The 27634-nt window shown below is 53.1% G+C and overlaps 1 protein-coding gene across 6 annotated transcripts; it reads right to left on the minus strand.

The window, feature by feature from the left end:
• LOC132079893 (H(+)/Cl(-) exchange transporter 5) lies at positions 1 to 26664 on the minus strand. Of its 6 annotated transcripts, none has more exons than XM_059482757.1 (13): positions 26567 to 26664; positions 16824 to 16973; positions 10698 to 10849; positions 9500 to 9599; positions 7996 to 8180; positions 7409 to 7531; positions 6782 to 6988; positions 6412 to 6492; positions 4656 to 5198; positions 3891 to 4077; positions 2391 to 2789; positions 696 to 912; positions 1 to 366 (listed from the first exon to the last, which is right to left on the minus strand). In XM_059482757.1, the coding sequence occupies exons 2-13, from the start codon at positions 16954 to 16956 to the stop codon at positions 276 to 278; spliced, it is 2418 nt and encodes an 805-aa protein (XP_059338740.1). In that variant the 5' UTR covers positions 16957 to 16973; positions 26567 to 26664; the 3' UTR covers positions 1 to 275. The 6 variants fall into 6 exon arrangements, with proteins under 6 accessions (XP_059338740.1, XP_059338739.1, XP_059338738.1 ...); XM_059482756.1 differs by having other exon boundaries at positions 10698 to 10852; XM_059482755.1 differs by lacking the exon at positions 26567 to 26664 and adding an exon at positions 19085 to 19172.
• Between the last annotated feature and the right edge of the window lie 970 nt (positions 26665 to 27634).

Below are 27634 nucleotides of genomic sequence, written 5' to 3' on the forward strand. Positions count from 1 at the left end.
TTCTCTAACATTTTGCTTTTACTCCTTCATGGAATCTTTCCAATGCAACTTCACAAAAGCAACGTAAATAAAGTCTCTTTTTTTTCTTCTAAAAAGAAGATCATGTTCCACAGATTCCGTAGTGCAATTCGTTATCTGGTAGAAAAAAAATATCTTCAGCTCCATGGAGGAAACGCTGGAAACAGTTCCATGGTCTCAATAAAAATAGGAAAGTCTACCCAGGACGGGCTAGAAAGTTCCAGGTATGTGGGACACACAATCCCTACAGTCTGCCTCTAGTTGAAGAGGATGGAATCGGGGTCCTGGTTGGCCATCTGTGCAATGTGCTTTAGAACATCCTTTTTGGTAATGATCCCCAGCAGCTTCCTGAAAAATGAAAAAATGCTTTTAATGCACCCTGGCAGGGCCACTTGAGCCCCTTGCAGATGCTGAAGAGTCTTTTGGGGTTCAAAGTGACACCCCAGAGAAAGTACTGCACCCTCTGAGGGTGGTAAAACACTGACACAGGCTCCCAGAGCAGCTGTGGCTGCCCCGTCCCTGGAAGCGTCCTGGGCCAGGCTGGACAGGGCTCGGAGCTGGGCTGTCACAAGTGCCTTTGCCAGGCAAGAGCTGCTCCAGATCCAGCCCCAGCTGGATCCCAGTCCCCTGTGCCCTGGGAGCAGGGGGGTTCTGGCCCCAGGCCCCAGGGCTCCTACCCGTTGTGAGTGACCAGGCACTGGCGCAACCCCAGCTTGCGGAAAATGTCCACCACAATCTCCATGGGCGTCTCGTCCGTCACCGTGAAGGGACTGAGGTCCAGGATGCTCCTGAGCTTCAGCACAGACGGGGAGCTCGGAGGCAGGGGGGGACAGTAGTCAGTGAAACAAATAATTGAGGTGCTCACGATCCCATCCTGCTTCTTCCGGGCATTTTCTGCAAAGAGAAATATTTGAATCAGTATCAGCACTCTGTTCCTTTTCCACACAGAAGAGCGTTCCCGTTCCTCAGCTCACATTTAATGGCCTTAGATGTCCTTTCCTTCCCTTTACAGAGCTGTTCCCACCCAAGGGGGCTGTGATGGGTTTCCAGCCATTCTTCTAAGGGAACCATGGAATCATTAAGGTTGGGTATGATCCTTAAGACCATCAAGGTTAACTGACCAGCACCACCACCATGGTCACCACTAACCCATGTCCTCAAGTGCCACACATTTTTTTGAACACTTCCAGGGATGGTGACTCCAGGGCAGCCTCTGCCAGGACTGGACAACCCTCTCCATGAAAATATTTTCCCCAATATCCAACCTAAACTTCACCTGGGCACAACTTCAGGTCTTGTCCTGTCACTCATTACCTGGGAGAACCTCCAAGACCTCCAAATTTCCACTGCAGGATCAGCACATCAGTTTTGCCCAAAGCCAAGGCTGTTGCATCTCATTGTACTCTGGCCAGGTAAATACAAGTTCTGGAGACCTTTTAACTTCCCAGTTTTTAGAGGAGGTAAATAAAATGCTTTGTACTTTCATGAGTCACTGATTTGGGTCCCATGCAGAGCAGTTAAAGGATTATTTTTAAGCACTCAACGACTGGCACAGGCTCTATGGATGTCATGAAGGTCAGGAACGGAAAACAAGTCAAGTGCTGGCTGGCAAATCCCCCAGACCTTCACAGCAGTGCACACACAGGTACTGTGGGTACCTGCCACGCTGCAATCTGACATCAGCCTTCCAAGGCTTCCAGGGAAGGGCCAGGTCTGGCAGCCCAAACACCAGGCTGGATATTCAGAATACTTGGAATATTTGATCATGAAAACCCAAATCCCATCCTGTGCATCACTGTGCACAGCTTGAGGACAAGACCACTCTTAATGAATCCCTGGAGATTCCAAGGAACCCAAGTGCAGAAACTCATGGTGGTACTACAGAAGGCAGGCAATGCACATAATCTCCTGATGCACTTGTTCCCCTATTTTATTCCATATTGTCCCAGGCAAGCAGTGACAGGGCAAGAGGACACAGCCTCAGGCAGTGCCAGGGGAGGTTCAGGTTGGACATTAGCAGGAATTTCTTCCCAAGAAAGCTTGCTAACATTGGAAGAGGCTGTCCAGGGAGCTTGAGTCCCTATCCCTGGAGGTGTCCAGAGAAGGCCTGGATGTGGCACTCTGCGCTCTGGGCTGGTGACAAGGTGGGGATCGGACACAAGTTGGACTCAATGATCCTGGAGGGCTTTTCCAACCTAAAATGATGCTGTGATCCTGTGATCCTGTGACAAGCCACCCTGTCCTTCACATCCAAGGCAAGCAGAGCCCACCCACACTGCCCAGGGATGCACCAGCTGGCCCAGCCACCAGCACCAGGTCAATGACAGTGGCATTAATGACAGCACCTTCACCCGGGCAGTGCCACCCCTCACCGATGGAAATGATGAGGTCTCTCCTGAGGACAAAGCCCACGAGGCGCTGGGATGTCCGGGACACCACCACGGGGTAGCCGCTGTAGGTGGTGCTGGTGACGATGGTCTCCACGTCCTCCACGGTCATGGTGTCCTGCGTGATGACCGTCAGGGGCGGGTCGCTCTTGCGCGGCCGCATCACGTCCATGGCGCGCGTCTTGTGCGAGAACTCCTCCTTGGCCTCCAGGAAGGGGTACCCGTTCAGGCGGATGTGCGCGTCGTAGATGCCCTCGCGGCCGATGGCGTCGGCCACCCACTTGCTGGTCATGGCCGCTGCCATCAGGGGCACGATGTACTCCAGCCCCCCGGTGAGCTCGAACATGATGACCACCAGCGACACGGTCATGCGGGTCACCCCCCCTGCCAACACAGCACGGCTCGGTCACCTGGCACTGTCACAGCAGCCCCCGCCTCTGGAGAAGGGTGGTGCCAGCACGGCTGGGCTGCCCCGCTCAGCAGCACTAAACACAACCAGAGCAGCACCAAAGCCTCTGTTCTGCCACAGCACCTGGCACGGAGCTCAGGGTCTCTGCGGGGTTTTGTCTTGGCATGGTTTAATTACACTTTTGAGATTCAAGTCCCAAAACTACTCTCAAATATTTTACAGGAGTTTTGTTCCAATATCCATTCACCCTTCAGTGCTGCCCAGCAGTAAACAGAACCATTAATGAAGTCAAAGTGTGTTTATCTTCCGTCAATTACATGGAATCAATCCCACAAGGGTCTGGGTTTGAAGGAACCTTGAAGTCTATCTCATTCCAACCCCTGTCACAGGCAAGGATACCTCCCACTAGATTGGGTTGCTCAAACAAGGTGTATCCTTCTCTAAAAAGGCCAAAGATGGGGTTTGGTGGCATGTTTTTAGAGGAGAGTTTCTCCTGATAAAGTAGTCCATTAGGACTCCTGTACTATTCCACGGATGAGGGGACTGGGAATTGTGAAAGTGAAGTTCAGTCACATGCACCCAGTCTCTCCAAGTCAGCCAAGAGGAAGAAGTGTTACTGAAAAACAGAGCACTTAAAAGCAGAATTGCATCACGAGATTTAAGGCCAGAACAGGAAGTAAAATGAATTAAAACCCCACAGGAAAATTCAAGTCCCTGGGCAGCCTCAACTGTTCTGGCTCCCACATTTAGGAGCTCCCCACTGCAGCTGCTGTGCCCAGCACTGGGCTGGAGATGGCAAAAGAACACCACCAGGGTGAGGAACACACGGCATGCTCTATTACAGAGCTTCCTGGGGTTCCTGAGGTGACACCAGCTCTGATGGTCAGTCACAACCACAGCTCTTCAGCCACAAAATCACTACAGGGTGGAAGGAGATCGTCTTTAAGGTCCCTCCCAGCCCAAACCATTCTGTGGTTCAAGGATTAAGGCAGGGATAACCTCTAAGATCAGGGAGTCCCACCATTCCCCCACCACAGCCCCTCTTCACAGCCCACGCAGGCCCAGCCCCAGCTTACCCAGGCAGGCGGCAGCGCCCACCATGGCGTAGAGGCCGGGGGTGATGCAGTCGGCGCCCGGGCTGCACCAGCCGCTGAAGATGGCCCAGTCATGGTGGTAGAAGGCCAGCTGCTCCACGGCCACCCCCAGCAGCCGGCCCGCGATGGCCCCCACGGCCATGCTGGGGATGAAGAGCCCCGAGGGCACCTGTGGGAACACGGGCAGTGAGCAGCAGAGCCCAGGGACTGCACACAAGAGAGCGAGGCAGAGGCTGTGCTGGAGCTGAGCTGGAAGGGACATTTGAAAAGTCATCTAGTCCAACCCTCCTGCAATGAGCAGGGACATAAAAACTGTCCATCAGCTCACATCTGGGAACTACACCTGCAGCTCCAGAGCCTGCACCGAACAACTTCCAAACCCTCTGAGCAAGGAACAGCTCCAATTATGCATTAACAAATTAAGACACTGATTGCTTTGCAATTAGCTCTTTTATCTAAATCACATATTTATCAAAAAAGCTTGAGGCAGGACAATTTAGGAGCATTCTGTGTCTGGAAAATGGGATGTGGAGCCCTGAGGCACCAGTTTTGTGACTGCATTTGGTGCCCACAGTCAGGCTGGAAGGTTTCTACTGCCCTCAGGTCCAAGCAGCAGGACAAACAACTGCAGTCTGTCCCCTTCTGACAGAGCTTGGGGGAACACATGTCTGGTTAGAGAGGAAATAAAACTTTAAGGGTCCTGAAGAGCATGGGAAGAACATGAGCTCCTTTACAGGAAACCCTCACCTTCATGCCAAAGGTGAAGATTGTGATGAAGATCTTCATGATGAGGGCCAGTGCCAGCTGCCACATGGCCGTGTACACGCCGGGGCCAGCGGCACGGTCGGGCAGATCGTCCCCCTTGGTGCTGTTGAAATCGTTCACATACTCGCAGAGCTTGGACGAGTCCAAAATGCCACAGTCATTGAAGAGCTCCGAGATCAGCTCGCTGGTGCTCATCCTGGTGTACTCGTTGGGGAAGGCCAGGATGGCCGTGATGGCCGTCACCACGATCACCTCCAGGACCGGGTACTTGCCCAGACGCGTCGTCTTGCGCCGCCTGCACCAGGCGATGTTGCTGCGGATGAAGAAAGCTCCCCAGAGCCCACCAAATATCCCCAGCAGGATGAAGGGCACCAGCTCCAGCAGGTGCCACGGCATGTGGAACTCCACGTAGAAGAGCACGAGGCGGCTGTTGCCGAAGGGGTTGATGGAGCGCAGGGTGAAGGCGGCGACCAGTGCGGCGAAGAAGGAACGCCAGAGGGTCTTCAGAGGGAAGTAGTAACTCACCTGGAGAGGAGAACCAAGCACATTTGGTCACTTGAACACTTAGCATCACCCCACTGCAGGGAGTAAAGGCAGGACAGAGATCCATGAGCACTGGTTCATTGCCTGCTCTCCAGCCAAGCACCCCAGGCTTGCTCTGGAGCCCAGTTCAATGAGCACTTCAGTGAGTGGGATGGGCCCTGGCCTGCAGCACATGCATGTGTCCTCTGTGATCCCTGGAGCGACTCACTTGGGTAATAAAACCTGTCACACATCATCCATGGGCTGAATTTAGAGAATTCTGTGGCTCTGCAAGGTCCAAAGTACCAAACAGCAGTGCCTGCCATCACTGCCACCAACTATTGCTCAGCTGAGCAAATCCATCCCTGCCTCCCTCTGAAATCCATCCCAGCCCTCCTCTGAAATCCATTTTGGTACTCTCCTGAGCTAAACAGCAATGGTCCTTTCACATCCAGATCAAGAGATTAAGGATTAGGTGGTCCTTGGGCAGAAAAGAGGATTGATAAACCAGAGAAGTTTGTTCCCACGTGTAGGTGTAGAAGAAGGGATTACAAGTGACCTTGACCCCGATAAATCACAGTTGTACTAATTACCAAAGAAGAAGAACAGCCCCGCCCTTAATGGGTTGCAGCTGTGAGTAATAAAGATAAGTGTGATAAAAGGGGTGGGTTGGCCAGTCAGGGAGAGCCTGGAGGAAGAGGACCTTGAGGGAGAAGACCTTGTAGATATAGAGGAGCCCCGAGGAAGAAGGAACAAGGAAGAAAGCTGCTGCAAAAGATCTGCTGTGAGATCAGTCTGGGTCTGATAGACTCAGAGCCTGCTGTTGCAGCCTGCAGTCATAGCTGAGCTAGGTGAAAGCCTGTGGTCAGAGGCAGCAAGGAAATACTTGCAGTCATCTTCCAGCAGGAAATAGCCAGCAGTCAGAGTCTGTCAGAGAAGACAACAGCAGGAGTTTGCTGCAGTCACTCAGGATGGCTAAGCTGTAAAGAATAATAAACTGGAACCCTTTTCATGTTGTTAAATGAGAGTCTGTGTCTTGGCTCATTTCTACCCCTAAAGAGAGGTGTGCTGCAACACCCAGGTACCCTGGGGCACAGCTGTCAGGAGAGTGGACAAGGGAAAATGGCCTCAGGCTGTGCCAGGGGAGGGTCAGGTTGGACATCAGGAGGAATTTCTCTACAGGCTGTGTTTCTAACCCACAGCATTCCAAGGTTACCTCCTCCAGGCTGAAGAGCACTCCTCCAATGGGAGCTCCAAAAGCCACAGACACGCCGGCGGCAGCAGCTGCTGACAGCACCTGAGGGACAGACAGAAGCTCAGCCTCAGACTCCTCAGCCCTCCCAACCACCCCCCTTTTTCTGGTTTCTCCTCACTTAAATTTGTACAATGTTTATCTACAGCACAGTCAGCTAGGTCTGACCTGCTTTAAGGTAGCAGGGAAAAGGTGGACTGAGCCAATTCCTTAAGAAGGAGCTCCAAAAAAATCAGTTATCATGACAGGACCATTTAACCCAAAACAGAACCATTACCCTCAGCCCCAGAGCCCCAAGCCCAGCTGGCCTCCCCAGGCTGGGGTCCCCACGCACCTCCCTGCGCTTGGCCTCGTTCTTGCGGTACTTGGTGAAGAGGTGGCACAGGATGTTCCCACAGCAGCAGGCCACGTGGACCAGGGGCCCCTCCTTGCCCAGGCTCAGCCCCGAGGACACAGCCAGCACCAGGGTGATGGTTTTGATGACCAGCGTCCACTTGCCCAGGTAGCCTCTAATGATGAAACCACTTAAGATAGTTTTGATCTGGAAGTCAAGCACACAAAGCTCTACAGGCTTTCATTCAAGCCCTGGGCAGAGCTCCTGATTTACTGCATGTTCCTGATCCTTTCCTACAGCTTACAAGAGCTATCAAAAGTGAGAGTCCATAAGAATATCTCTCCATGCAAAGGCAGGAGCAGCCATCTGAGTCCTTCCCTGAGGGCCACTGTCCCTGCTGGAGGAACACCTGAGCAGCACCTCCTGCAGCAATGCCAGAACATCTGATTTTCCAAGGGACTGCATGGAGAGTTTAGTATTAGACATGTTTCAAACAGCTTGGTTATACACCTACATATGAAGCCATCACCTAAAGTGGAATCCATTATTCCATAACATGCATGTGTAAACTTTGGGTGGCGTATCCCTACCCTACCTGAAAAACAACCCACTCTCATTCTCACTCACCTCTGGGATCCCTGAGCCACAGGCATAGGGAGCAAAGCCCTTCACCAGGAGCACAGCAAGGAGGGAGAACATCAAGGCCCAGATAACATACATGAAGTAGTTGAGGATATATGCAAAGGCCCCCTGAAACACAGAGGAAATTGCCAAAATCAGATGGTTTCAACTCAAACCACATCAGACCTGGGCACTGAAGTGAGCACAGGGAATCAGCAGGACACCACACAGTTATCAGCTAAAAATGGAGGGACCTGCCCTAAGTCTGAGGTTTCAAGGCCAGGTTCCATTTTCTGGGTTACCAGCCATGGCATTCTCCCAGAACATTCATGGGTAAAATACCCTCTAACAGCACATTCTAGACACAGCAGTGGCACACTGCACCTGTAAATGTGGCAGTGTTTTGCCTCCCCACATCCCCTCCAAGGACAACACCCACACAACCTGTTTATTGACACCCCTTTAGGGCCCCAACAATAAACCACTGAACCACCCAGAGCTTGGACTCCTGGCATCCACATCACCCCAGGGATGCTACACAGGCTGGGCAAACAGGGAATTCAGCACCAAAAGCAGCTCCAGGCACCCATCACCTCTCCATGGCCAAGGATCAGCTGGGACCAGCTCTTCCACTCAGGACACTTGTCCCTGTCGGTGAAGGTGGTGTTGGATTTCCAGCAGCAGTGCTCATGGTTGAACCAGAACCCTGCCAAACACACTCCTTCCTTCAGATCTGTCATCCAGTGGGCAGAGATGTCGATTAGACCTGCCAAGGAACCTGGTTTAAAGGGAAAAAAAAACAAAATAATTTAATGAGCACACTCAAACACCTGAAGGTCACAGTCTGCACCACCAATTTTGGACTCACCTCCCAACACATAGCAGTGTGGTATTTCTGCCTACAACTCATTTTTATTCTATGGAGAGCTAAATGAGAGGATTTGCCTAGTTTTGAATAATTTCAATACATTGAAAAGAGCAAGTCAGGAAACAGAGCATGGCTGATGATGTTTCAAAGGCTGACTGTGTCCAAACCCTGCCCTGCATCACCAGCAATTAATTATTCTCAATAACTGTTTGTTAAATACAGCACAGCAGCAGTGGGAGGCAGAGAGGGATGTCCCACATTCCTGGGGGACTCAGACAAAATGTGTCACCAGGATGCAGGAGCTGTACCAACAACAGCAACACTGTGACAGGAATAACTCTGAATTTGGAGAAAACATTTCCAACCCAAATTTAAAAAAAGAAAAATAAAGGAGGGGAAAGTTACAACTGTGCCAAGTAAAACAAGGCAAGCAGAGCCAGCACAGAAGAGAAGTCAGGTTTTAAGAGGAATCTTCAAGTCCCTCTTGTTAATAACTCCTCCAATCCCAGAACCCCCACACCAAGGCAGAGGCCAGGGACCTCTGATCCACAGAAACAAGTGGCAGAACAAGCTCCAGAGGCTGCAATAAACATGCAGCAAATCCCCCAGTTAATGACCAACTGGCCAGCAGCCTTCCTGGGTAAACATTAACACAAGATTTCCCTCCATCCCTCGTGACAGATGCTTGCTGCTTCCCATTGGGAAGATTTGTATCCAAGTGATTTATTCCTGCTGCCCTGGGCAAAGTTTGGTTCTAAGAAATACCAGAGGTCTCAGACAACTGAATTCTGAAAGACATCTGATTTCCAAGCAACGCCTCTCCCTTTTTATATATATCTAAGTATCGACAGAAAAAAAAAACAAAAAATAAGAAACTGCTGGCAGCCCCTGAAATTAACCCCATGAGGAGCATTCAGCACAGACATTCCCAGTGTTTCAATCAGCTCTACTTTAATGAACGTTTTTTATTAATTTCAGAGTTCTATGCCAGCAGCAGACCCAGAGCAGTGTCCAGGACATCTCTCAGCCTCAGTTTTGTATTTTGGTTTTGCTCAAAGCACTTACAAAATAATTTCCTGTGAATTTACAAGGCAGCAACAGAGTCCTTGGTGTCAGCACAAGCCCTCACTCCAAAATCCTGATGCTCCAAGGATCTGCCAGGCCTTGGGGAGGAATGGATCCTGATGCTGCACTGCAGGAATCAGTTTTACCTGGAGGTTTGCTCTCACCTGCCAACAAACCAATAAGGAGCATCAGCAGCCAGCCAGAGAAGGCGTCGCTCACGCTGTGCAGCAGGGCCCAGGTGGACTCTTTGCTTCTGTTGGTGATCTGGGACAGGGTTTGCAGAAAGAAACAAAGACCTGTGAGGATTCTGATCCACTGTAGTGTAAATGCTCTAAAACTACTTGGTGACACTGTGACTCTGCTTGGAGGAGGGAAAGAAAAAGCACCTGACAGTGGCTGCTGCTACAGCTGCTGCAGCTCTGGGTGTGGGCAGCAGAATGGATCAAGGACCATGGAATCCCAGAACGGGTCGGGTCGAAAGGGACCTTAAAGATCAGCCAGTACCACCCCCTGCCATGGGCAGGGACGCCTTCCACTATCCCAAGCTCCATCCAACCTGGCCTGGAACACTTGCAAGGATGGGGCAGCCACAGCTTCTGTGGGCACCTGTGCCAGGCTCCGAACGGTACGGACAGAGACTGGGGTTGCAGATTTAATGCCAGCAGAAAGGAATGGTCCAGCTGGGAACTGGGCACTGGTGGCACTGGGAAGTGGGACTCAGCCCTGTCCCAGAGGCCCAGGATGGCTGAGGCCCGTCAGTCTCACTGCTCCTCACAGGCAGACAAAGGGTGACAGAACAGCCATTGTGTGCCCAGCTGCCTCTCCCAAGGGAAACGTTCCAGCTCAGCATTCCCGTGACAAAGCAAGGCAGGAGCAGGCTGGGCACATGGGTGTTTCAGCTAAAGCCCCCCTTGCACTCTGAGCAGATTCCTTTGATTGCAGAGTGCTGTAGGAAGGAATTCTAGAAGAATTGAACTCAGTCTTCCCAAACAAAAATACTCCCATAGAAAGAGCACCATTCACCAGTGCAAATGTGAGAGCATAAAACCAGACTGATTCTGCTCTCCAAACCCCCATTTGGAATAAATCAAAGCCTTCAGAAGAGAAGCAGCAAAACCAAAACACTGCAACATGTTGGATTTAGTGCTCCTTTTCCTCCAACTGAACTCTCAGCTCCCATCCTAAGGGCAATCCCTCCATCCCAGGGGTCTCCAAGAAGAGCCTCCCTACCCCAGCAAGAGCCACACATGAGTTATCCTGCACTCAGAGCCAGCGAGGAGGAGGAGGAGGAGGAGGAGGAGGAGCAAGAGGAGCAAGAAGAGGAGCAGGAAGAGGAGCAGGAAGAGGAGCAGGAGTTTTTACCTCCCTGTGCCTGTCTCGGTCCCTGGACTTCTCTCGCACCCAGTCTATGGTGTTGAAATCCTCGTAGGTGCCCACGCCAGGCAGAGGCTCCTCCAGGAAATCCATCATGGTGCTCGTGCCGTTCATCCCTCCTCCATTATATAAGGAGAAGCCTGCTGGGGGAGGAAGGGGGAAAATTGAGCATTTCTTAGTTTTTCCTCTTTTTATAAAAAACCAAAAGTCATTTAGGAGGAAAATCACAGATTTCAATGGAAATAAAGAGCTACTGAGGTGTTTCCTGAGCTGAATACCACAGGCACATGTTCCCAGGTGATCTGTGCCAGGGACACCATCCCCAGCTTCAACAGATCACCTGGAGATGGGGTTGATCTTGGAAATGACTGTTCAGAGCAAAGTAAATCACCACCAGCATCTAGATGGTGCCTTTTCCCCAAATCCAGGACTTGCTAGAAGGATATTTTGCCATTTGAGGCAAGCAGACGGAGAGGAGAAAAGGAATATTTAGGACTTCCAACAGAGCTGAAGGGTATCCCAGGTAGATCTGGCAAGGATGAGAGCAGGATGGGCAGGAATCCATGATGGGAGCAGGGAAACAGGGAAAGCAGAAAGTGGTACCAAATGGGGGCTTGGGAAAACACCAAACTGGAACTTGCAGCTTCCCTCAGTTGGGAACTCGGCCAAACAACTGGGCCTCCTGTTGAACCTGCTCCAGTCCATGGAAAACAATGCTTAGGTTGGGTGTACAAGTCCCCAAATTCTGGTTCTGGAGACACTTTTGCAGTCATTCAGAGGGAAAAACAGAAGAGCAAAAACGAAAATCCAGTCAAAACTGGAAGGTGGGGGGAAGAGGAGGGTTAGAACTCCCAGACAGAAGGATAATGGTTGATACTTGAGCATATTTAGCTTGCAGATACCACGGGGGCAAAGGTGTCTCCAGATGAGAAAAATAAGGAATTCAAAGAGCTGCCCTCTGCCCCATCATCTGAAGCACGAAGGGAAAAGAGCTGTGAAGTCTTCCCAAGCCCACCTCCCAGATTGCCACAGCTGCAGGAAAACAAGATGAGTCATGTACAGAACTGACAACCACCACAAAATAACCCACTGAAAACAGCTCCTCGCTTCACCTGGGACAAAAACAAAAAGATGGAGTTCTGCAGAGCGCTTCCAAATGCTGAGTGCACAGGCTGTGAGAGCCAACTGCACTGGGAGGGAAATGAGGCACATTTTCTGTGAGGAATCCCTGGTTTTAACAGCATTTTTGAGACCAGAAGCTTGAAAATGCAAAATCAGTATCAAGGCTTCCAGAGATTTCCCCACTGAAACATCCCCGCAGGAAAGCCTAAATGCTGCTCTCCAAATCTGATGGATCAGAACCTCCTGGAATAAACCATCCTGACAGCAACATGAGCAAGGGGAAACATGGAATACTGGAAGTGCCTGGAACTCCTCCTGCCAGCTGGCTGGTGCTGCTCCAAGGACATGAGAGCTGCCTGGCACAGGTATCCAGAGAACAGAGCCCCATCCTGGTCACCTGAACACCTCCCAACTGCAGGAGCAGGAGCTGGGTTTGTTCCCACAGGAATGACCCCTCTCCCAGAAGCACCCCAATCATCCCTGACTCTGTGCTGCAGACAGCAGGCTCTCTCTGGCTATTCCTGGTTTTTTTTGGGTTTTTTTGCCTATCTACCAAATCTTTTCTAAAGATAAAAGATACAGCTGTCCTAAAGAAAAGTATTCATGCAGGAGAGTTAACCAAGCTAATAGAACACCCTGAGAAGCATTTTCCATGAGAAGATGAGATCAGGCACATTCCATGCTCACTCTCCTGGAATGACTGCCCAGAGCAGCGACTTTGAGCTGTCCTGGGAACACTCTCCCAGCTCAGAGCTTGCCCTGGAGCAAGACCCTGAGGCACAAAGCAAGCACAGAGCTGCAATGACAGAGGGGCTGCAAGTCCTGGTACCCCCACCATGATCCTGATGGCACCTGCAGGAGCACCTGTGAACCCATCCACAGCCCCAGTGAGCCCATGGGCAAATGGGATGGGCTGATCCCACTCCAGACCAAGCAGGTGCAGGTTGGAGCCTGATCCTGCTCTCCAGGATTCCTGCTCAGCCCAGTCTGCCCTCCTACAGCACCGGGATTTTTATTCCCAAAGGAGAATCCCCAGGTCTCCAGCCACAGACAACTGTTCATTTGACAGATGACACTGAGAAAACATCTTTACATCTTTTTTTCAGGGGTAATCCAGGACTATGAAATGGCTGACAGCCATAAATATTTATAAAGATCTTATTTCCTGCCTCAGCTTGCTGCAAATCAAGGATCCTAGGATTCCCAGATAGGAATAAAGGAGGAAAATGAGCACCGTGATGCCCTGCCAAAACACATCCAGGACAATTGCACAGATCTCCCTGTTTGTAACATCCATATCTCCAAATCAGAGACAGTGAGTGAAAAGCGACCCTGTCACAGCTCATTTCAAACAGAGATTTCTCAGTGTTCTGATCACTCCTCAGAAGGGGTTAATTAATGCCCCACTTCAGACCCTGCCGAGCTTAGGAAACCCAGGCAGCACTTGGTGAAGTTCCAGGCTGTGCCATGTGCCACCCCACAAAGCCACAGCGTTTCTGCCTGTCCTGTCGGTGCCAAGGGACAGCCACGGCACCTGCAGAGCTCCGTGGCTGCCTCCCTGCCCCAGCAAATCCCAGAAATGCGGGGGGTTCCCAGGGACAGTGCACAAACAACCATTACACAGCAGAAATGCCACAGCCCACCCAGCTGCTCCACCACCCTGATCTGGCTCTGCTGCCCCGGGGCGTGCACGGGCACAGGGACACATTGCCCTGGCTCACATCTCCTCCTCCTCCTCCCTGCAAGGGTCTCCTCACCCCGGCTCAGGCACTGCCCGTCCCGCAGGAGCAGCTCCGGGGCTCTGTCCGTGCCGAGGCCGGCCGCAGGGCGACATGGCCGGGGCTCACAGCGGCACTCCGTGCATCCTCCTCCTCCTCCTCCTCCTCGGGCTCCGCCGGGCGATCCCGCAGCGCTGCTGGGCCCGCCCCGCGCCTGGCGTCACCGGCACCGTCACCAGGGCCGGCCCCTGCCACTGTCACCAGGGCCAGCCCCTGCAACCGCCGGGGACACTGCCACCAGGGGACACTGCCACCAGGGCCGGCCCCTGAAACTGCCACCAGAGCCGGCCCCTGAAACTGCTGGGGACACTGCCACCAGGGCCGGCCCTTGAAACTGCCACCAGAGCCGGCCCCTGCAACCGCCACCAGGGCCAGCCCCTGAAACTGCTGGGGACACTGCCACCAGGGCCAGGCCCTATAAGCTACCAGGGACACTGTCACCAGGGGACACTGTCACCAGGGCCAGCCCCTGAAACTGCCACCAGGGCCGGCCCCTGCACCTCACCAGGGGGACACTGTCACCAGGGCCAGCCCCTGCACCTCACCAGGGGGACACTGTCACCAGGGCCAGCCTCTGAAACTGCCGGGGACACTGTCACCAGGGCCAGCCCCTGCCACTGCCACCAGGGCCAGCCCCTGCCACTGCCACCAGGGCCGGCCCCTGCAACCGCCGGGGACACTGCCACCAGGGAAAACTGCCACCAGAGACAGCCCCCGCAACTGCCACCAGGGCCAGCCCCTGCAACCCACCAGGGGACACTGTCACCAGGGCCAGCCCCTGTAACTGCTGGGGGAACACTGTCAGCAGGCCCAGGCCCTGCAACTGCCGGGGACACTGCCACCAGGGAAAACTGCCACCAGGGCCAGCCCCTGCAACTGCCACCAGGGAAAACTGCCACCAGGGCCAGCCTCTACAACTGTCACCAGGGCCAGCCCCTGCCACTGTCACCAGGGCCAGCCCCTGCAACCGCTGGGGACACCGTCACCAAGGGGACACTGTCACCAGGGCCAGTCCCTGTAACCCACCAGGGATACTGCCACCAGGGCCAGCCCTGCACCTGCCAGGGGACATCCCTGGACCCACTGGCGCAGCTCCAGCTCCTCCCTGTGCGGGGCCCCAGGGCTGGGCCAGCTCTGCAGGTGGGGTCTCGCCTGAGCAGGGCAGAATCCCCCCCTCCCCTGCTGCCCACGCTGCCCGATCAGCCCAGGGCACAGGGCGCTCCCAGCATCATGGCCAGGGCAAGCTGAGCTTCTGATCCACCAACAGCCCCAAGTCCTTCTCCTCGCAGCTGCTCTCCATCCATTCTCCTCCCAGGCCAGATTTGTTCCAGCCATTACCCCAACCCAAGTGCCAGTTCTGCTTCACCCAACAGCCCAGCCCCAAGGATCCACCAGACCCAAACCTTAACCATGGAGGGACACCCAGACACGAGCACTCTGCTCACCACCTCCCACATGGGACGCTCCCTGCTCTGCAGCCCATTCCCAAAGCTCTGCCCCAAGTCACGGTGCAGCTCAGGAAAGCACATTTATCAACGGTTTCCTGACAGTGGTGGATCAGTCACTGTGCACTGACAGACAAACCCCTTTCTTTTCCCACCCAGCTGACATTTTCCTTATTTACTAACTCCCAGAAACGCTCTTTGCTCCCTGTCTTTGCAGCAGGCAGGCACTGAATTTTCCTTTTGTCCTCTGGGCACAGTCAGACTTCAAAAGCATTCCCAACACACAGCAGCCTTTATCTCACCTTTATTCAGTGCACACAGAGCTCAAAGGGGCTGGTGATTAAGTTCCTCGGGCTCCAATTTGCTGGTGATAACTTGTCATTCAAGCATTGTCTGGGAGGCTGAAACTCTGCACACTCCCCACATTGACTTTGGTCTCCCTGATAAAAGCTCCGGGTTCTGTGTGAGGTCAAGGAGGAAGGCGGGTGAACGAAGCAGGGGAGATGAGCCAGCTCAAAGCTCCCACTTCAATTTTAATCTAATTTTAAATTTGAGATGGAGAATAACTTGCTAAATCCTGTTTGTGCTTATAAGCACCAGGGAATCACTGAGGGTAAACTGGGCACTCAGACCTCTGATTATGGAGTCACAGACAGCTCTGAGTTGGAAGGGACTTAAAGCTCATCTCATTCCACCTCTGCCAGGGGAAGAGACACCTTCCAGTGTCCCAGGCTGCTCCAAACCCCAGTGTCCAGCCTGGCCTTGGACACCTCCAGGGATCCAGGGGCAGCCACAGCTGCTCTGGGCACCCTGTGCCATTGGCTCAGCACCCCCACAGGGAACAATTTCTTCTTAAATCTAACTTCAACCTTCCCTCTCTCAGTTCAAACCAATCCCTGTCACTACTTGCCTCAATTCTTGCCTTTAAAACTCAAGGAGAAAAAAACCTTTCAAAATGCCACAGAGAAAAGGAGACCTTCCACCACTGGAACACTTTTGAGTCTTCCTCTGAATGGAGGAGAGAACCTCGGCCATCCCCTCCCAGCTGGGCCCCCACAGCTTCAGGTTTCACACTGGCACCCCAATATCTGCCAGCAAACATCTGAAGTCAGCAGGGGAAGTTCACAGGGAGAACTGAAACTGGCATTTGGGCAAGAAGCTCTTCCCGCTTTAAAGTTTCCTCTTTTACTTCAGTGTCACCCTCCCCTGAGGACCCGAGCACTTGTCAAAAGAGAGAGCCTCATCCAGGGCAAGCATGTGGATTCACTCCTTCTCCATGAATTTCACTGCTCAGACTCCAGAGGAGGAGCAGATCCTCTGGCCAGACAAGGGGTGGCAGGGGAAGCACCAAATCCTCTGTGCTGCCACAGAGAGATTCTCTCCACGACAGAAAACCTCCAAAATTACAGATAAGCAAGAAAGGAAGGGAGGGGACAGTCTGTGCTCATATCACAACCCTCAGGAATGGCTCAGTGCTGCAATTTCATGGCACTCACATCCCTCCCTCCTGCCATTGCCAGCTCTTCTCCACAGCAGCTACTTTGGAAAACTCCAGAAGCCAGAGTATATTCTCCATTTCACAGCCCAGGAGCCACACAGATGGCTGGACACAATCCAGCATGGAATCCTGCAAACTCTTCACCCTGGTGCCAGGAAACACCAGAGCCATCCTGGGCACAGGCCAGTGGGACCCACACAGCAAATATTCCCATGAAATCCTATCCAAAGCCACCAGGAACAAGAGAAAGGGGAGAGCTCGTGGCTGTTACCTCCCATCTCCCTGTCGAGGGGCGGGTCATCGTCGGCCATGGAGAACTCCATGGATGCTCCAGCTATTTCCAGCATATCCTCATCGCTGGTGGCACTCTGGAAGCTCCCCCGACGAAAGCCCTTCTGATCCATGGCCAGAGCTTCCAAACCTGCCAGCAAAGGGAAGCTTTTTAGAGCACAAGCAGGAAAACTCATTTTCACACCCAACTGGACTGACTTGACCCTGGAGACCCAGAGGCTGCACTTCTCTTCCCAAGGGAAGGCTGGATGCAGTGATGTCACCTAAGTTCAGGCTGGAATTCCAGTGTTAGCCTGGGCAAGAGCCACTCCACACATTACTATAATAATAATTATTATTATTTAATTATTATTAAATAATCTCCACACGTGCTCTCATCAGGTTTGCAATGATTTTTTTTTTTGGACCCCACCAATCTCAAGGAGCTGCTCATGCCACCACCATGACAAGAGATCCATTGTCTCTCTTCCTCTTTTCCAGGACAGCAGAGGAACTACAAAAGCACAAGCTCTGAAAACATAATAATAAACTAAATGGGGGGGGGGGGGGGGAAAGTCAGATGTGAGCCTTGAAAACAGCTCTTGCCATATGGAAATGGGAATCTTTGCATTTCCATGAGAAGACAGAACCACAGAATGGTTTCAGGTGGAAAGGACCTCCATCGATTCCAAACTGCCAAATCCCCACCTGGTCCCCATCCCAGAGCACTGGGTGCCACCTCCAGGCCTTCCTTGGACACCTCCAGGGATGGGGACTCCAAACTTCCTTGGGCAGCCCCTTCCCATGTTAGCAAGCTTTCCTGTGAAGAAATTCCTCCTGGTGTGCAACGTGAACCTCCCCTGGCACAGCTTGAGGCTGCCCTGGTCCTACTGGCCACACTGTTCCTGATCCAGGCCAGGTTGCCTTCCTGGACTCACTGCTGGCTATGTGCACCTTGCTCTTGCAAACACTGATTTTCTTCCAGAGAATTAAGAGAGAAACCAATTACACAGCTCAGACCTGTTCCAGGAAGGGAAAACACCAGCCAGCACTTCCCAACAGGCTGAATTACCCACTCTGCAGAAAACACTTCCTATTACACAGAAGAAGCCATCACAGCACACACAAAAAGCCTTGGCACTGCACTCTGCTGAGTCTCACACTGTGGAACACCATGTTCCTTAACTTTTACACCATGTTTTCTCACTAAACTGCCACAGAAGGTCCTGGCAAGGGGGGAGACAAGGGGAGCTGGGTGCTTGGGAAGGCACACCCTGAGAGTGCACAGACAGTGTGGCCCAGAGAGCCAAGGGCAGGAGAAACCCAGGAATTCTAATTATTTGCCAGCTTAACAATGACAACAATTCAATGGCATTCAAGTGCTGTGATACTCTTCCAGTAAACTGCTTCCAGGGAGCACAGAAGATTCAGCTCCCTGGGACCATTCCCGCCTCCCTCCTCAGCCTGGGAGGCAGGAATGGTCCAGTCAGCCTGGCAGAGAATTAAGGGAACTGTGCTCGTGTGTCTCAGGGCTTATTGCAGCATAACACGGTTTTACAGATATTTTCCAATAAGGCTCAGTGGGTGTAAAAATGTGGGAAATGGGGCTAAAATATCTCTGTATTTGTACAATCCCAGAATGGTTGGGGTGGGAGGGATCTTGAAGTCCATCCCATTCTACCCCTTGCCATGGCAGGGGTACCTTCCACTGTCCCAGGCTGCTCCAAGCCCCATCCAACCCAGCCTTGGACACTTCCAGGGACCCAGGGGCAGCCACAGCTGCTCTGGGCACCCTATGACAGGACCTCTCCACCCTCACAGGGAAGAATTTCTCCCTAATTCCATCTAAAGTTCTCTGGTTTGCACAGAAAGCAGCAGTTCCTGCAGTACAGGCAGAGCAACAGCACCTCCTGCTCCCCTCAATCCCTCCCTGAGCTGGTTCTCATTGACAGCTTTAAAACCCAAAAGCACAGCAGCAAACACGGCACCTTCCAGCCACAGCAGAGCCCAGAGAATGCCTGGCAGCACAAGAAGGACACACAGGAGGATAATTCCATGCTCAATTCTCCTGTCAGATCGAGATAAGAGGTTTAAGACACTTTTTCTTACCACTCCCTCTACAGATGCTTTCCCAGGCACAAAGAATAAAATCAAATAAAAAATAGACTGTTTTTATGCTTCTCTGGTTGTTCATTTACCCCAGTTCTCCATCAGGCAACAGTTGCCTCTTTGCCGCTAGAACCCCGGAGCACCCGTACATACCCCAGGACTGCCAGTGTCCCCAACGCCCATGGGACACCATCCTCCCCCTCCAGCTGCTGCCATGCACCTCCTCTGCCCTTCTACTCCGTCCTGGTGCTCCCCATGGCACTCAGAGAAAGGGAAGCAGCAAAGCAGAACCCCAGGCAGTGACTCAGGGCCAGCCTCGCTGCCATTTCCAACCCAAACCCCAGCAGCATCCCAAGGTTTTCCCCCAGCTCCAGGCTGGGTGCCACCCAGATGGGCTCCCTCAGTCCTGCTGTACCACCCATCCCAGTGGCACCTGGCAGCAGGGGATGGCACTGGCACTGCAGAGCTCCAGCACCCCACGCTCATAGCAGCCTTTCCAGCACACAGGCTTCAGGGTTTCCAGCCACAGCAGGGAAAAAGCTCCCACAGCATTTCCTCCTCCTTGTCAGAGGAGAGGCTCGACCCCAGCTGCAGCAGCACACACGGAAATCGCACCAGGAGCAGGCAGCAGTCCCATTCCTGCTGTGGGAAGGAGCAGCTTACCACCTAGTGGCTGTTCCACTGGCAAACCAAAACCTGCAGCATGACACTGGGGCTTCTTTAAAGGTCAGCAAATCTAAGCTGAGCTTTGAAAACTCAGGGCTTTTCTTCCTTCCAGCCCCACGTGGTTCTCAGGCACATCCCTTCCCCCAGGTACCAGACCACTGGTGTATTAAACTAGGAAAAAACTGCAGAATAAGCCGATTTTAACTGAATATAAAAAGAAAGGAGAGAAAAAATGTAGCATTTGGTTGTTGGGTCAACACTCCTGGTGCCTGGCTGGGAGCCAGCAGAGCCAGGCTTTCACAGTGCTAGAATGGCTTGGGTTGGAAGGGACCTTAAAGCTCATCCCATGGGCAGGGACACCTTCCACTGTTCCAGGTTGCTCCAAGCTCCATCCAATCTGGCCTTGGACACTTCCAGAGACAGGGAGTCCACAACGTTTCTGGGCAACATCATCACTCCACAGGCTTCCACCAACACTGAAAGATCCCCACATTTCCCATCCTAAACAGAGGAAGGGACTCCATGAAGGCAAAACTCCACCTATGTGTGAACTGAGAGAGCTGGTTTGGATATTTCTGTATTCCAGCCCTCGAGACATGGAACCCTCTGCAGGAGGAGCTGAACTGAGAAGCCTGTGCACAGTTGTGCTGCCAAATCAATACCCCAGGGAGGGGCCAGCCCTGTGTCCCCACGCTGTGACAAAAGAGCCGATTATTTGCCTCAGGCACTTCCCAAGACAATGCTATTTTTCCAAGCCATACTCTCCTCCAATTCCCTGTGCTGTACGAAGTGACCACAAACGGTCCCAGATTTGGTAGAGAGGAAACTACACCAAATTTCCAAGGGCCTGGAGTGACAGGACAAGGGGGAATGGTTTCACCCCTGCAGAGGACAGGGTTAGCTACTGGGAAGGAATTCCTCCCTGTAACAATGGGGAGGCCTTGGCACAAGCTGCCCAGAGAAGCTGTGGCAGCCCCATCCCTGGAATATTCAAGGCCAGGCTGAACAGGGCTTGGAGCACACTGAGTTTGAGGAAGGTGTCCCTGTCCATGGCAATAGATGGTCTTCAAGGTCTCTTGCAGCCCAACCCATTCAGGATTCTGACACCTCCATGCCCGGGGTGGCCACAGAGGACGCTGGTGCTGCCCCAGCCTCGTGCCAGGGCAGGAGCAGGATCCTGCAGACGCTGTCCCTGCTGTGCCAGGGGCACAGAGCTGGCCCTGGCACAAGGCTGACCTCTCCAGGCAGCCTCTTGCCCTCGGAGGCTGCTCCAGCACAGGCAAACACATCCTGGGAATGCTGCCTGTGCTGGCCAGGGCTGTCCAGCCACGCCAGCCCCAACAATAGGTTTGAGAGAAACTGGGAATTCAACCAACACAGGCTGAACACAAAGACTTGCATTGTTTTAGGGCTTGTTTGGGGCTCTTTTGCTGTTCTCTGACACACACCCTCACAGGCCCTGGGAGCCAATACTGCAGGCTCTGCTCTGACATCCCTCCAGCAAGGTAACAGGGCTGTCATACATCAGCAGCCGCAGCAGAGAGCAGCACGTGAATCCTGTGCCAGTTTGGGTTTCCCAGGCTCACAGGGTGCTGTGGGATTTGCTGCCATCCCAGGATGCACAGACACACAGAGCCCTTGTCCTTCCATCCACACCAGGACCACCTCTTCTGGAACAATCCACCATTGCACAGAGTCTGCCCCTGAGCCCAGGGCAATGGAACACTCAAACAGAGCAACACACCCATCCCAAAACCACCCCAGCAACTGCTCCAGCAGCAGGTACAGACCAAGGAGAGTGCACGGATGTGCCCAAAGGCACTGCCAGTCCTGTTCAGAACCAGCACCAGTCCTCCAAAAACCAAAATAAACACTGTTTAACACTAATCCAGCTGAGCTGGGAGCACTGGCACATCACAACTCACAATCAGGAACACATCTTGACTACTTGTTCACAGTTATCTGCCCCATCCATTAGTTTCACCACAAAATCTCTTTTTTTTCCTCCTAAACTTTCCATCTTTACCATTTTAGCTCTCGCTTAAAAAGCCACAATCTCTGCTCAGCCACCTGTTCCCAGGAGTTTCCTCACAACTACTGCCAGCTTCCTTTCCTTTTTGCTTAAGGTTTTGACTAAAAGCAGCTCAACATGAAAATGCCCAAGACCTAATGTACAGGTAGCTTGTGACCAGTTGAGGGGAGGTTGCTACTGGACTCTAAACTGCATTTTCTAGACTAAATCCAATTGTTTACAGCATACTCAAACACAATATCAGCTTCTGTGCCATCTCTAACCTCTTTGGGAATCCAGGACAGTGTCACAGCTCCGTGTGGGAGGACCACCCTGTTTGCCCAGCATACTGTGGGTATTTATAAAATTAAAGGGTTTTGGGAAAGCTGCAAAAGGCAGGCCTCAGGGACAGCAGAGCTGTGATTAGAGTTAAGCAGAAGCTATGAGATGGGTCAGCAGAAAAATTATGTAAGAAGTAGAAAAGTAAGGACAAATAGAACAATGGTTTGTGTATTAATGTTTGTCTAGAATAATTGTTTAAGTTGCAGAAAAGTATATTTAGCAAGATATTAGGAAGTTTTAAGTTTAATAATGGAACTGTGTGTATTGTGTTTTAAGGCTTACAAACAGGTATTGTATTTGAAATAAGCCAGCATTGTTTTTATTGAAACTACATGTGCTTATAGTGATTGGATAGAACTACTGTCAGTATGTTCTTGTTTTGTGTGATTGGTCAAAAAACATTAAGTTACAACAACAAAGCTGCTGTAAACAAAGTTGTTTACAGCAGTTTCCATACTCAAACACAATAACAGCTTCTCTGCCATTCCTAGGCTCTTTGGGAATCCAGGACACTGTCACAGCTCCGTGTGGGAGGATCCCCTGTGTGGCTGGTAAGGGATGAGGAGCGGGTGCCCGTGGGCAGCCTGGCGTAGCACCCCCTGCCCGGGGCCCAGCCCCAAGCGTGACCCACACAGAGCCGGGGGGAGCAGCCTGAGCTACCAGGGCAGGTTTGCACTGGGGAGCAGCTGGGACAGGGTCCCGAGGCTGCAGCCCCACAGATTCATCCCAGTGCACAGCAGAGTGTGAGAACAGCCCCAGCACATCTGCCACAAAAGCAACTGGAAAATGGCCTGAGAGCAGATGAGATGTTAATAGCCAGAACCATGGAATTCCAGAATGACTGGGGTGGGAAGTGACCTGAGAGTTCATCTCCTGCCATGGGCAGGGACACCTTCCACTATCCCAGGCTGCTCCAAGCTCTGTCCAACCTGGCCTTGGACACTTGCAGGGATGGGGCAGCCACAGCTTCTCTGGGCAACAAATAAGAGAATTTTCTGTTTCCCAAATAAGAAATTTACTGGTTTGTGCATTTGTTCTGTAGTGTTTTGTAAGCTCATTTCCACTTTCCAGGTTATGAATGTCTCTGCTGAACTCACACACTGTCCATTCACCACCACAGAGGATCCACACCTTTGGCTCACATGCCTTACACTTATCCCATTCTTCCCATATCTGCTATGTTTAGTTATTCTCCTGGAATTCAAAAGGAAAAAGGATCTGTTGTTACAGATCCAACAGAGAAAACTGATGCCCAAAACTGTGCCAGACAGAAAAAAGCCAAATAACCACTGATAAAATCTCACCTCAAAAATCACCACTTTTTTCCCATTTTTCTTTCTCCTTTAATTGTTTTAAGGACTACCATGACTACAAAAGCAAGACTTCAACAGATATTTTCAATGATATTTTATAGTCCAGTTTAGTGTCACACTTGCATCAAGTGCCAGCCAGAAATCTGTCATTCCATGCTTTGTGAACACCCAGCTGGATCTCTTCCAGCAGAACACCTTCCCCTTTTGGTGTTCTTTATAGCACACCCCAAAATCCAAACAGCACCACATGGAACCAGGCCCAGACTCATTCTGATGAGAACTAAGCTCTGCCTCTTGCTCAGCAAGGTGGAAAACCCCCACCATACCAAAATATGGGGTACAACAGGCTTAACAGGGGATTTTCAGGTGCACAAAGAACACAAAACACCCAGCTTGCACAAAATCCTAGGAGAGAACAGGCTGGGAAAGCCTCCCTGAGGTGAGGGGAAGGGTCAGGGGAACAGAGCCAGAGCCCAGGCTGGGGCTGAGCCCCGGAGCCACGAGGCTGACCCAGAGCTGCAGTGGGAGCTGAGCACACCAGGTACATTTCCAAACCCTCCCTCTCCACAAAACCCATCCCAGCTGCTCAGCACACAACATGGAGATGATTTTATACGTTTTTATCAAACCACAGGATCTCATTCCACTCACAGACACCTCCCTGACCTGAACTATAAACTCTCCTTCCTTGTTGATGGTTAAGAAAGGAGCAGAAGTTCCTAAAGAAGGAAGGAATAAAGGCAGCCCTTTGGGAGTGCTGGATCACAGCCCAGCAGCTCTGAACCCCACTGCACTGAGGCAGAACAGGCTGGCACAATAGCACAGGGCCAGCACAGCACTGGAGCCACTCTCCAGGCTCATTGAATTTCCAGGGATGGTTCCAGCCTCCTCCCAAAGCAGGACACATATTTCCAACCTCACCTTCCACCCAGCAACAGCACAAACTGGCACATTTTGGGTCCAAGTATTCTGGAGGGAAAGCCATGAAGAGGAAAAAGGACTATTAAGAAGAAAATCAGGGATATGATGGAAATATCCCACCCCAAAATGCCACCAGTTGCTCTGTCAGACCAAAGTGCTCAGCTAGGCTTGCTCCTCTCCCCAGACTCCAGGGACAACCACAGCATCCTTGTTCCAACTAAAACATGTACCCATCCACTGAGAGCAAGGAATGGTGGCCTGAACTGCACGAGGGCAGAGGGGATATGTGGGGTACAGGGGAGAAATTCTTCCCTGGGAGGGTGGGCAGCCCTGGCACAGGGTGCCCAGAGCAGCTGGATCCCTGGCAGTATCCCAGGCCAGGCTGGACACTGGGGCTTGGGGCAGCCTGGAGTCCCTGTCCCTGGCAGGGGCTGGGGCTGGATGGACTTTAAGGTCCCTTCCAACCCAAAGCATTCCATGACCTGTAAAACCAGGGCTCCCAGTCCCTCACAAACACCTGCTGTGAGGCTGTGCTGCAGCACCAGGAAGGGGTTGTTATCCCAGAGGAAACAATTAAACCATTCCCACCCATGCTGTCACCTCTGCACTCACACCCAAACCCAAGCTGCTGGACAAACCTGCTGGATGGGTCCGTGACCAGAGCATGGCAAGGTCAGTCAGTGCCAGCCCTCACCTGCCTGGGCAGCCTGGGGCTGCACACATCCTGGCCAGCTCCCACAACACCCAGGGGATGTGGGGCACTGTGTGCATGAACTCTGTGTGAACATGCTCCAGGTGAGAAATTTGGGGCCAACTTGCCTTCCCTTACTGCAGCCACATCCAGCTGGAGACACAGCTGGTGCCACCTTGCACCACAAGGAGGGAAGAAGAAAATGAGGGATTGTGACAGAGGGAAAGAAATTATCTGGGATTTTGGGATGGGGGGGGGTGAAGGTACATGCAAGGTACAGGAGCACAAATTCAAATGTCCAAAGATATTTTGGTGCAGCCAAGTGAGGTCACACCCCCAGCCCACTCCCTGCCCCGTGCACAGGGTGGGGGCCATTCCCAAGGGGGCAGCTCAGCACAGCCAGAAGATGATTTGGCTGCTGCACCCCAAAGAATTAAAAACAATTCTCTATTCTACACAAGCACCACCCATGCAGCCTGTGAAAACAAAAGCAATCCTGGTTTTGAGTCCTTGTGGGAATAAAGGGAGTCAGAAGAGCAGCAGTGTCTGCCAGCCATGTCCCCACAGCCTCCCAGGTGCTCCCAGTCCTGTCCCATGGACTCCTGAGCCTGGAAGAGAACCACCAACGCCTGGAAAATTCCAAAGTGTGCATTCCCCAAACACCTGCTCTGAACAGATGCAAAAAGTTGAATCATTCATTTCATTCCGGCTGCAAAAACCTGAGGAACAAGATTCAAAATTAAGGAAGGCTGTAAAGCCTGGACAAGGCAAAGCTCACAGCACCCAGAACACAGAGTCTCACAGGATTCCCAAATTCCAGCTGCTCTGTTTCTCACCCTCTTTATTCCTGGAGGTTTCTTAGAGGTGAGTTCTCCATAAGCACCCAAACAGACCCAGAGGGACACCAGCTCCACGCCGTGCACTGCAGCGGGGACAGACGGGAGGGAATCCCATCCCTGTGCTGCCCCATCCCATTCTCTGCCTCCAGCATTCCCCACAGAGCGGTCAGCACCCATTCCAGAGGGTCATTTATCAATCCCACAAGCTGTGTCAGTACCTCTGCCAAGGATCAGCTGATCCTGCCGCCACTCCGGCACCTCCCGGAGCGGCTGGATGGGAAAGAAGGGTTCAGACAAGGAAGCCCAGCCAGGACACAGGGCCCTGAGCCTGCGCCTGGCACAGGGGGCTGCTGGCACCGCACACAGGGGACTCACGGAGTCACAGAGGGGCTTGGGATGGGAGGGACCTCAAAGCCCATCTCCCACCCCTGCCATGGCAGGGACACCTCCCACTGTCCCAGGGTGTCCCAGTGCCCAGCCTGGCCTTGGGCACTGCCAGGGGTCCAGAGGCAGCCACAGCTGCTCTGGGCACCCTGTGCCAGGGCCTGCCCACCCTGCCAGGGAACAATTCCTGCCCAATACCCCAGGCTCCAACCCTGCCCTCCGGCAGCGGGAGGTCCCTGACTCCTGCCAGCCACAGGCACGTCCCTGCCCGACGCGGGGATCCGCAAGCCCCGGGTTCCGTCACTGCCCCGAGCTTCCCCCACCGCCTCCGGCAAAGCTCCCTGTGCGTTCCTCCCCACCGGGGCCGAGGGCACGGCCGCACACACCGGAGGGGAAGAGGACGCGCTGCCGCCCTCTGAGCTGGCCCCGCCCCGGCCCTGTTCCCGTACCCCGGCCCTGTTCCCGTACCTCGGCCCTGTTCCCGTACCCCGGCCCGCTCTCTCCGGCCTGGCCCGTCCCGGGCCCGGCGCCCGCGGCCCCTCCGGCGGCTCCTCCGGCGGGGCGGGCGGAAGGGGCGGGGCGGGCGGTAGGCGTGGCCTGGCGAGACCACGCCCCCGCAGGCGCATTCGAAGCACGGGCGGAGCGCGCCGGCGCCATCTTGCGTGAGGGCACCGCGCTCTTAAAGCGGCAGCGTCCCGTTCTGCACGGCGGGGACAACGGGAGCAGCGAGCCGGGCTCCGCCCCGCCCCCGCCTTCCCCCTGCCCCTGCCCCGCCCCTGCCCTGCCCTGGCCCCTCCCCCTGCCCGCTCCCGCCCATCGCTCGCACCCAACCTCGGACACCCGTCACTGTTCAGCCCCACCATCGGTCCCCCAGCAGAGACTGGCCATCACTGACCCCCCGTTGCTGCTGACCCTCCATCACTGACCCTCATCATTGACCTTCCATCACTGACCCTCCATCACTGACCCTCCATCACTGACCCTCCATCACTGACCTCCATCACTGACCACCATCACTCACCCTCCATCACTGACTCTCCATCACTGACCCTCCATCACTGACCCTCCATCACTGACCACCATCACTCACCCTCCATCACTGACTCTCCATCACTGAACCATCACTGACCCTCCATCACTGACCCTCCATCACTGACCCTCCATCACTGACCTCCATCACTGACCCTCCATCACTGACCTCCATCACTGACCCTCCATCACTGACCCTCCATCACTGACCCTCCATCACTGACCTCCATCACTGACCCTCCATCACTGACCTCCATCACTGACCCTCCATCACTGACCTCCATCACTGACCCTCCATCACTGACCTCCATCACTGACCCTCCATCACTGACCCTCCATCACTGACCTCCATCACTGACCTCCATCACTGACCCTCCATCACTGACCCTCCATCACTGAACCATCACTGACCTCCATCACTGACCTCCATCACTGACCCTCCATCACTGACCACCATCACTGACCCTCCATCACTGACCACCATCACTGACCCCCCATCACTGACCA

The sequence above is a fragment of the Ammospiza nelsoni genome, chromosome 15 (assembly GCF_027579445.1).
Source record: "Ammospiza nelsoni isolate bAmmNel1 chromosome 15, bAmmNel1.pri, whole genome shotgun sequence".
NCBI classification, from domain to species: Eukaryota; Metazoa; Chordata; class Aves; order Passeriformes; family Passerellidae; genus Ammospiza; species Ammospiza nelsoni.

What these genes read in the sequence shown, in the direction of transcription:
- LOC132079893 (XM_059482754.1), bottom strand. Translation starts at nt 19,124, where the DNA reads ATGGTGTCCCATGGGCGTTGGGGACACTGGCAGTCCTGGG. An exon ending in TGCTCTTCAGCCTGGAGGAG is followed by an intron (nt 5,199 to 6,411) that starts GTAACCTTGGAA and finishes TCTCCTCTCCAG; the next exon opens with GTGAGTTACTACTTCCCTCT. An exon ending in TGCCTGGTCACTCACAACGG is followed by an intron (nt 367 to 695) that starts GTAGGAGCCCTG and finishes TTCATTTTTCAG; the next exon opens with GAAGCTGCTGGGGATCATTA.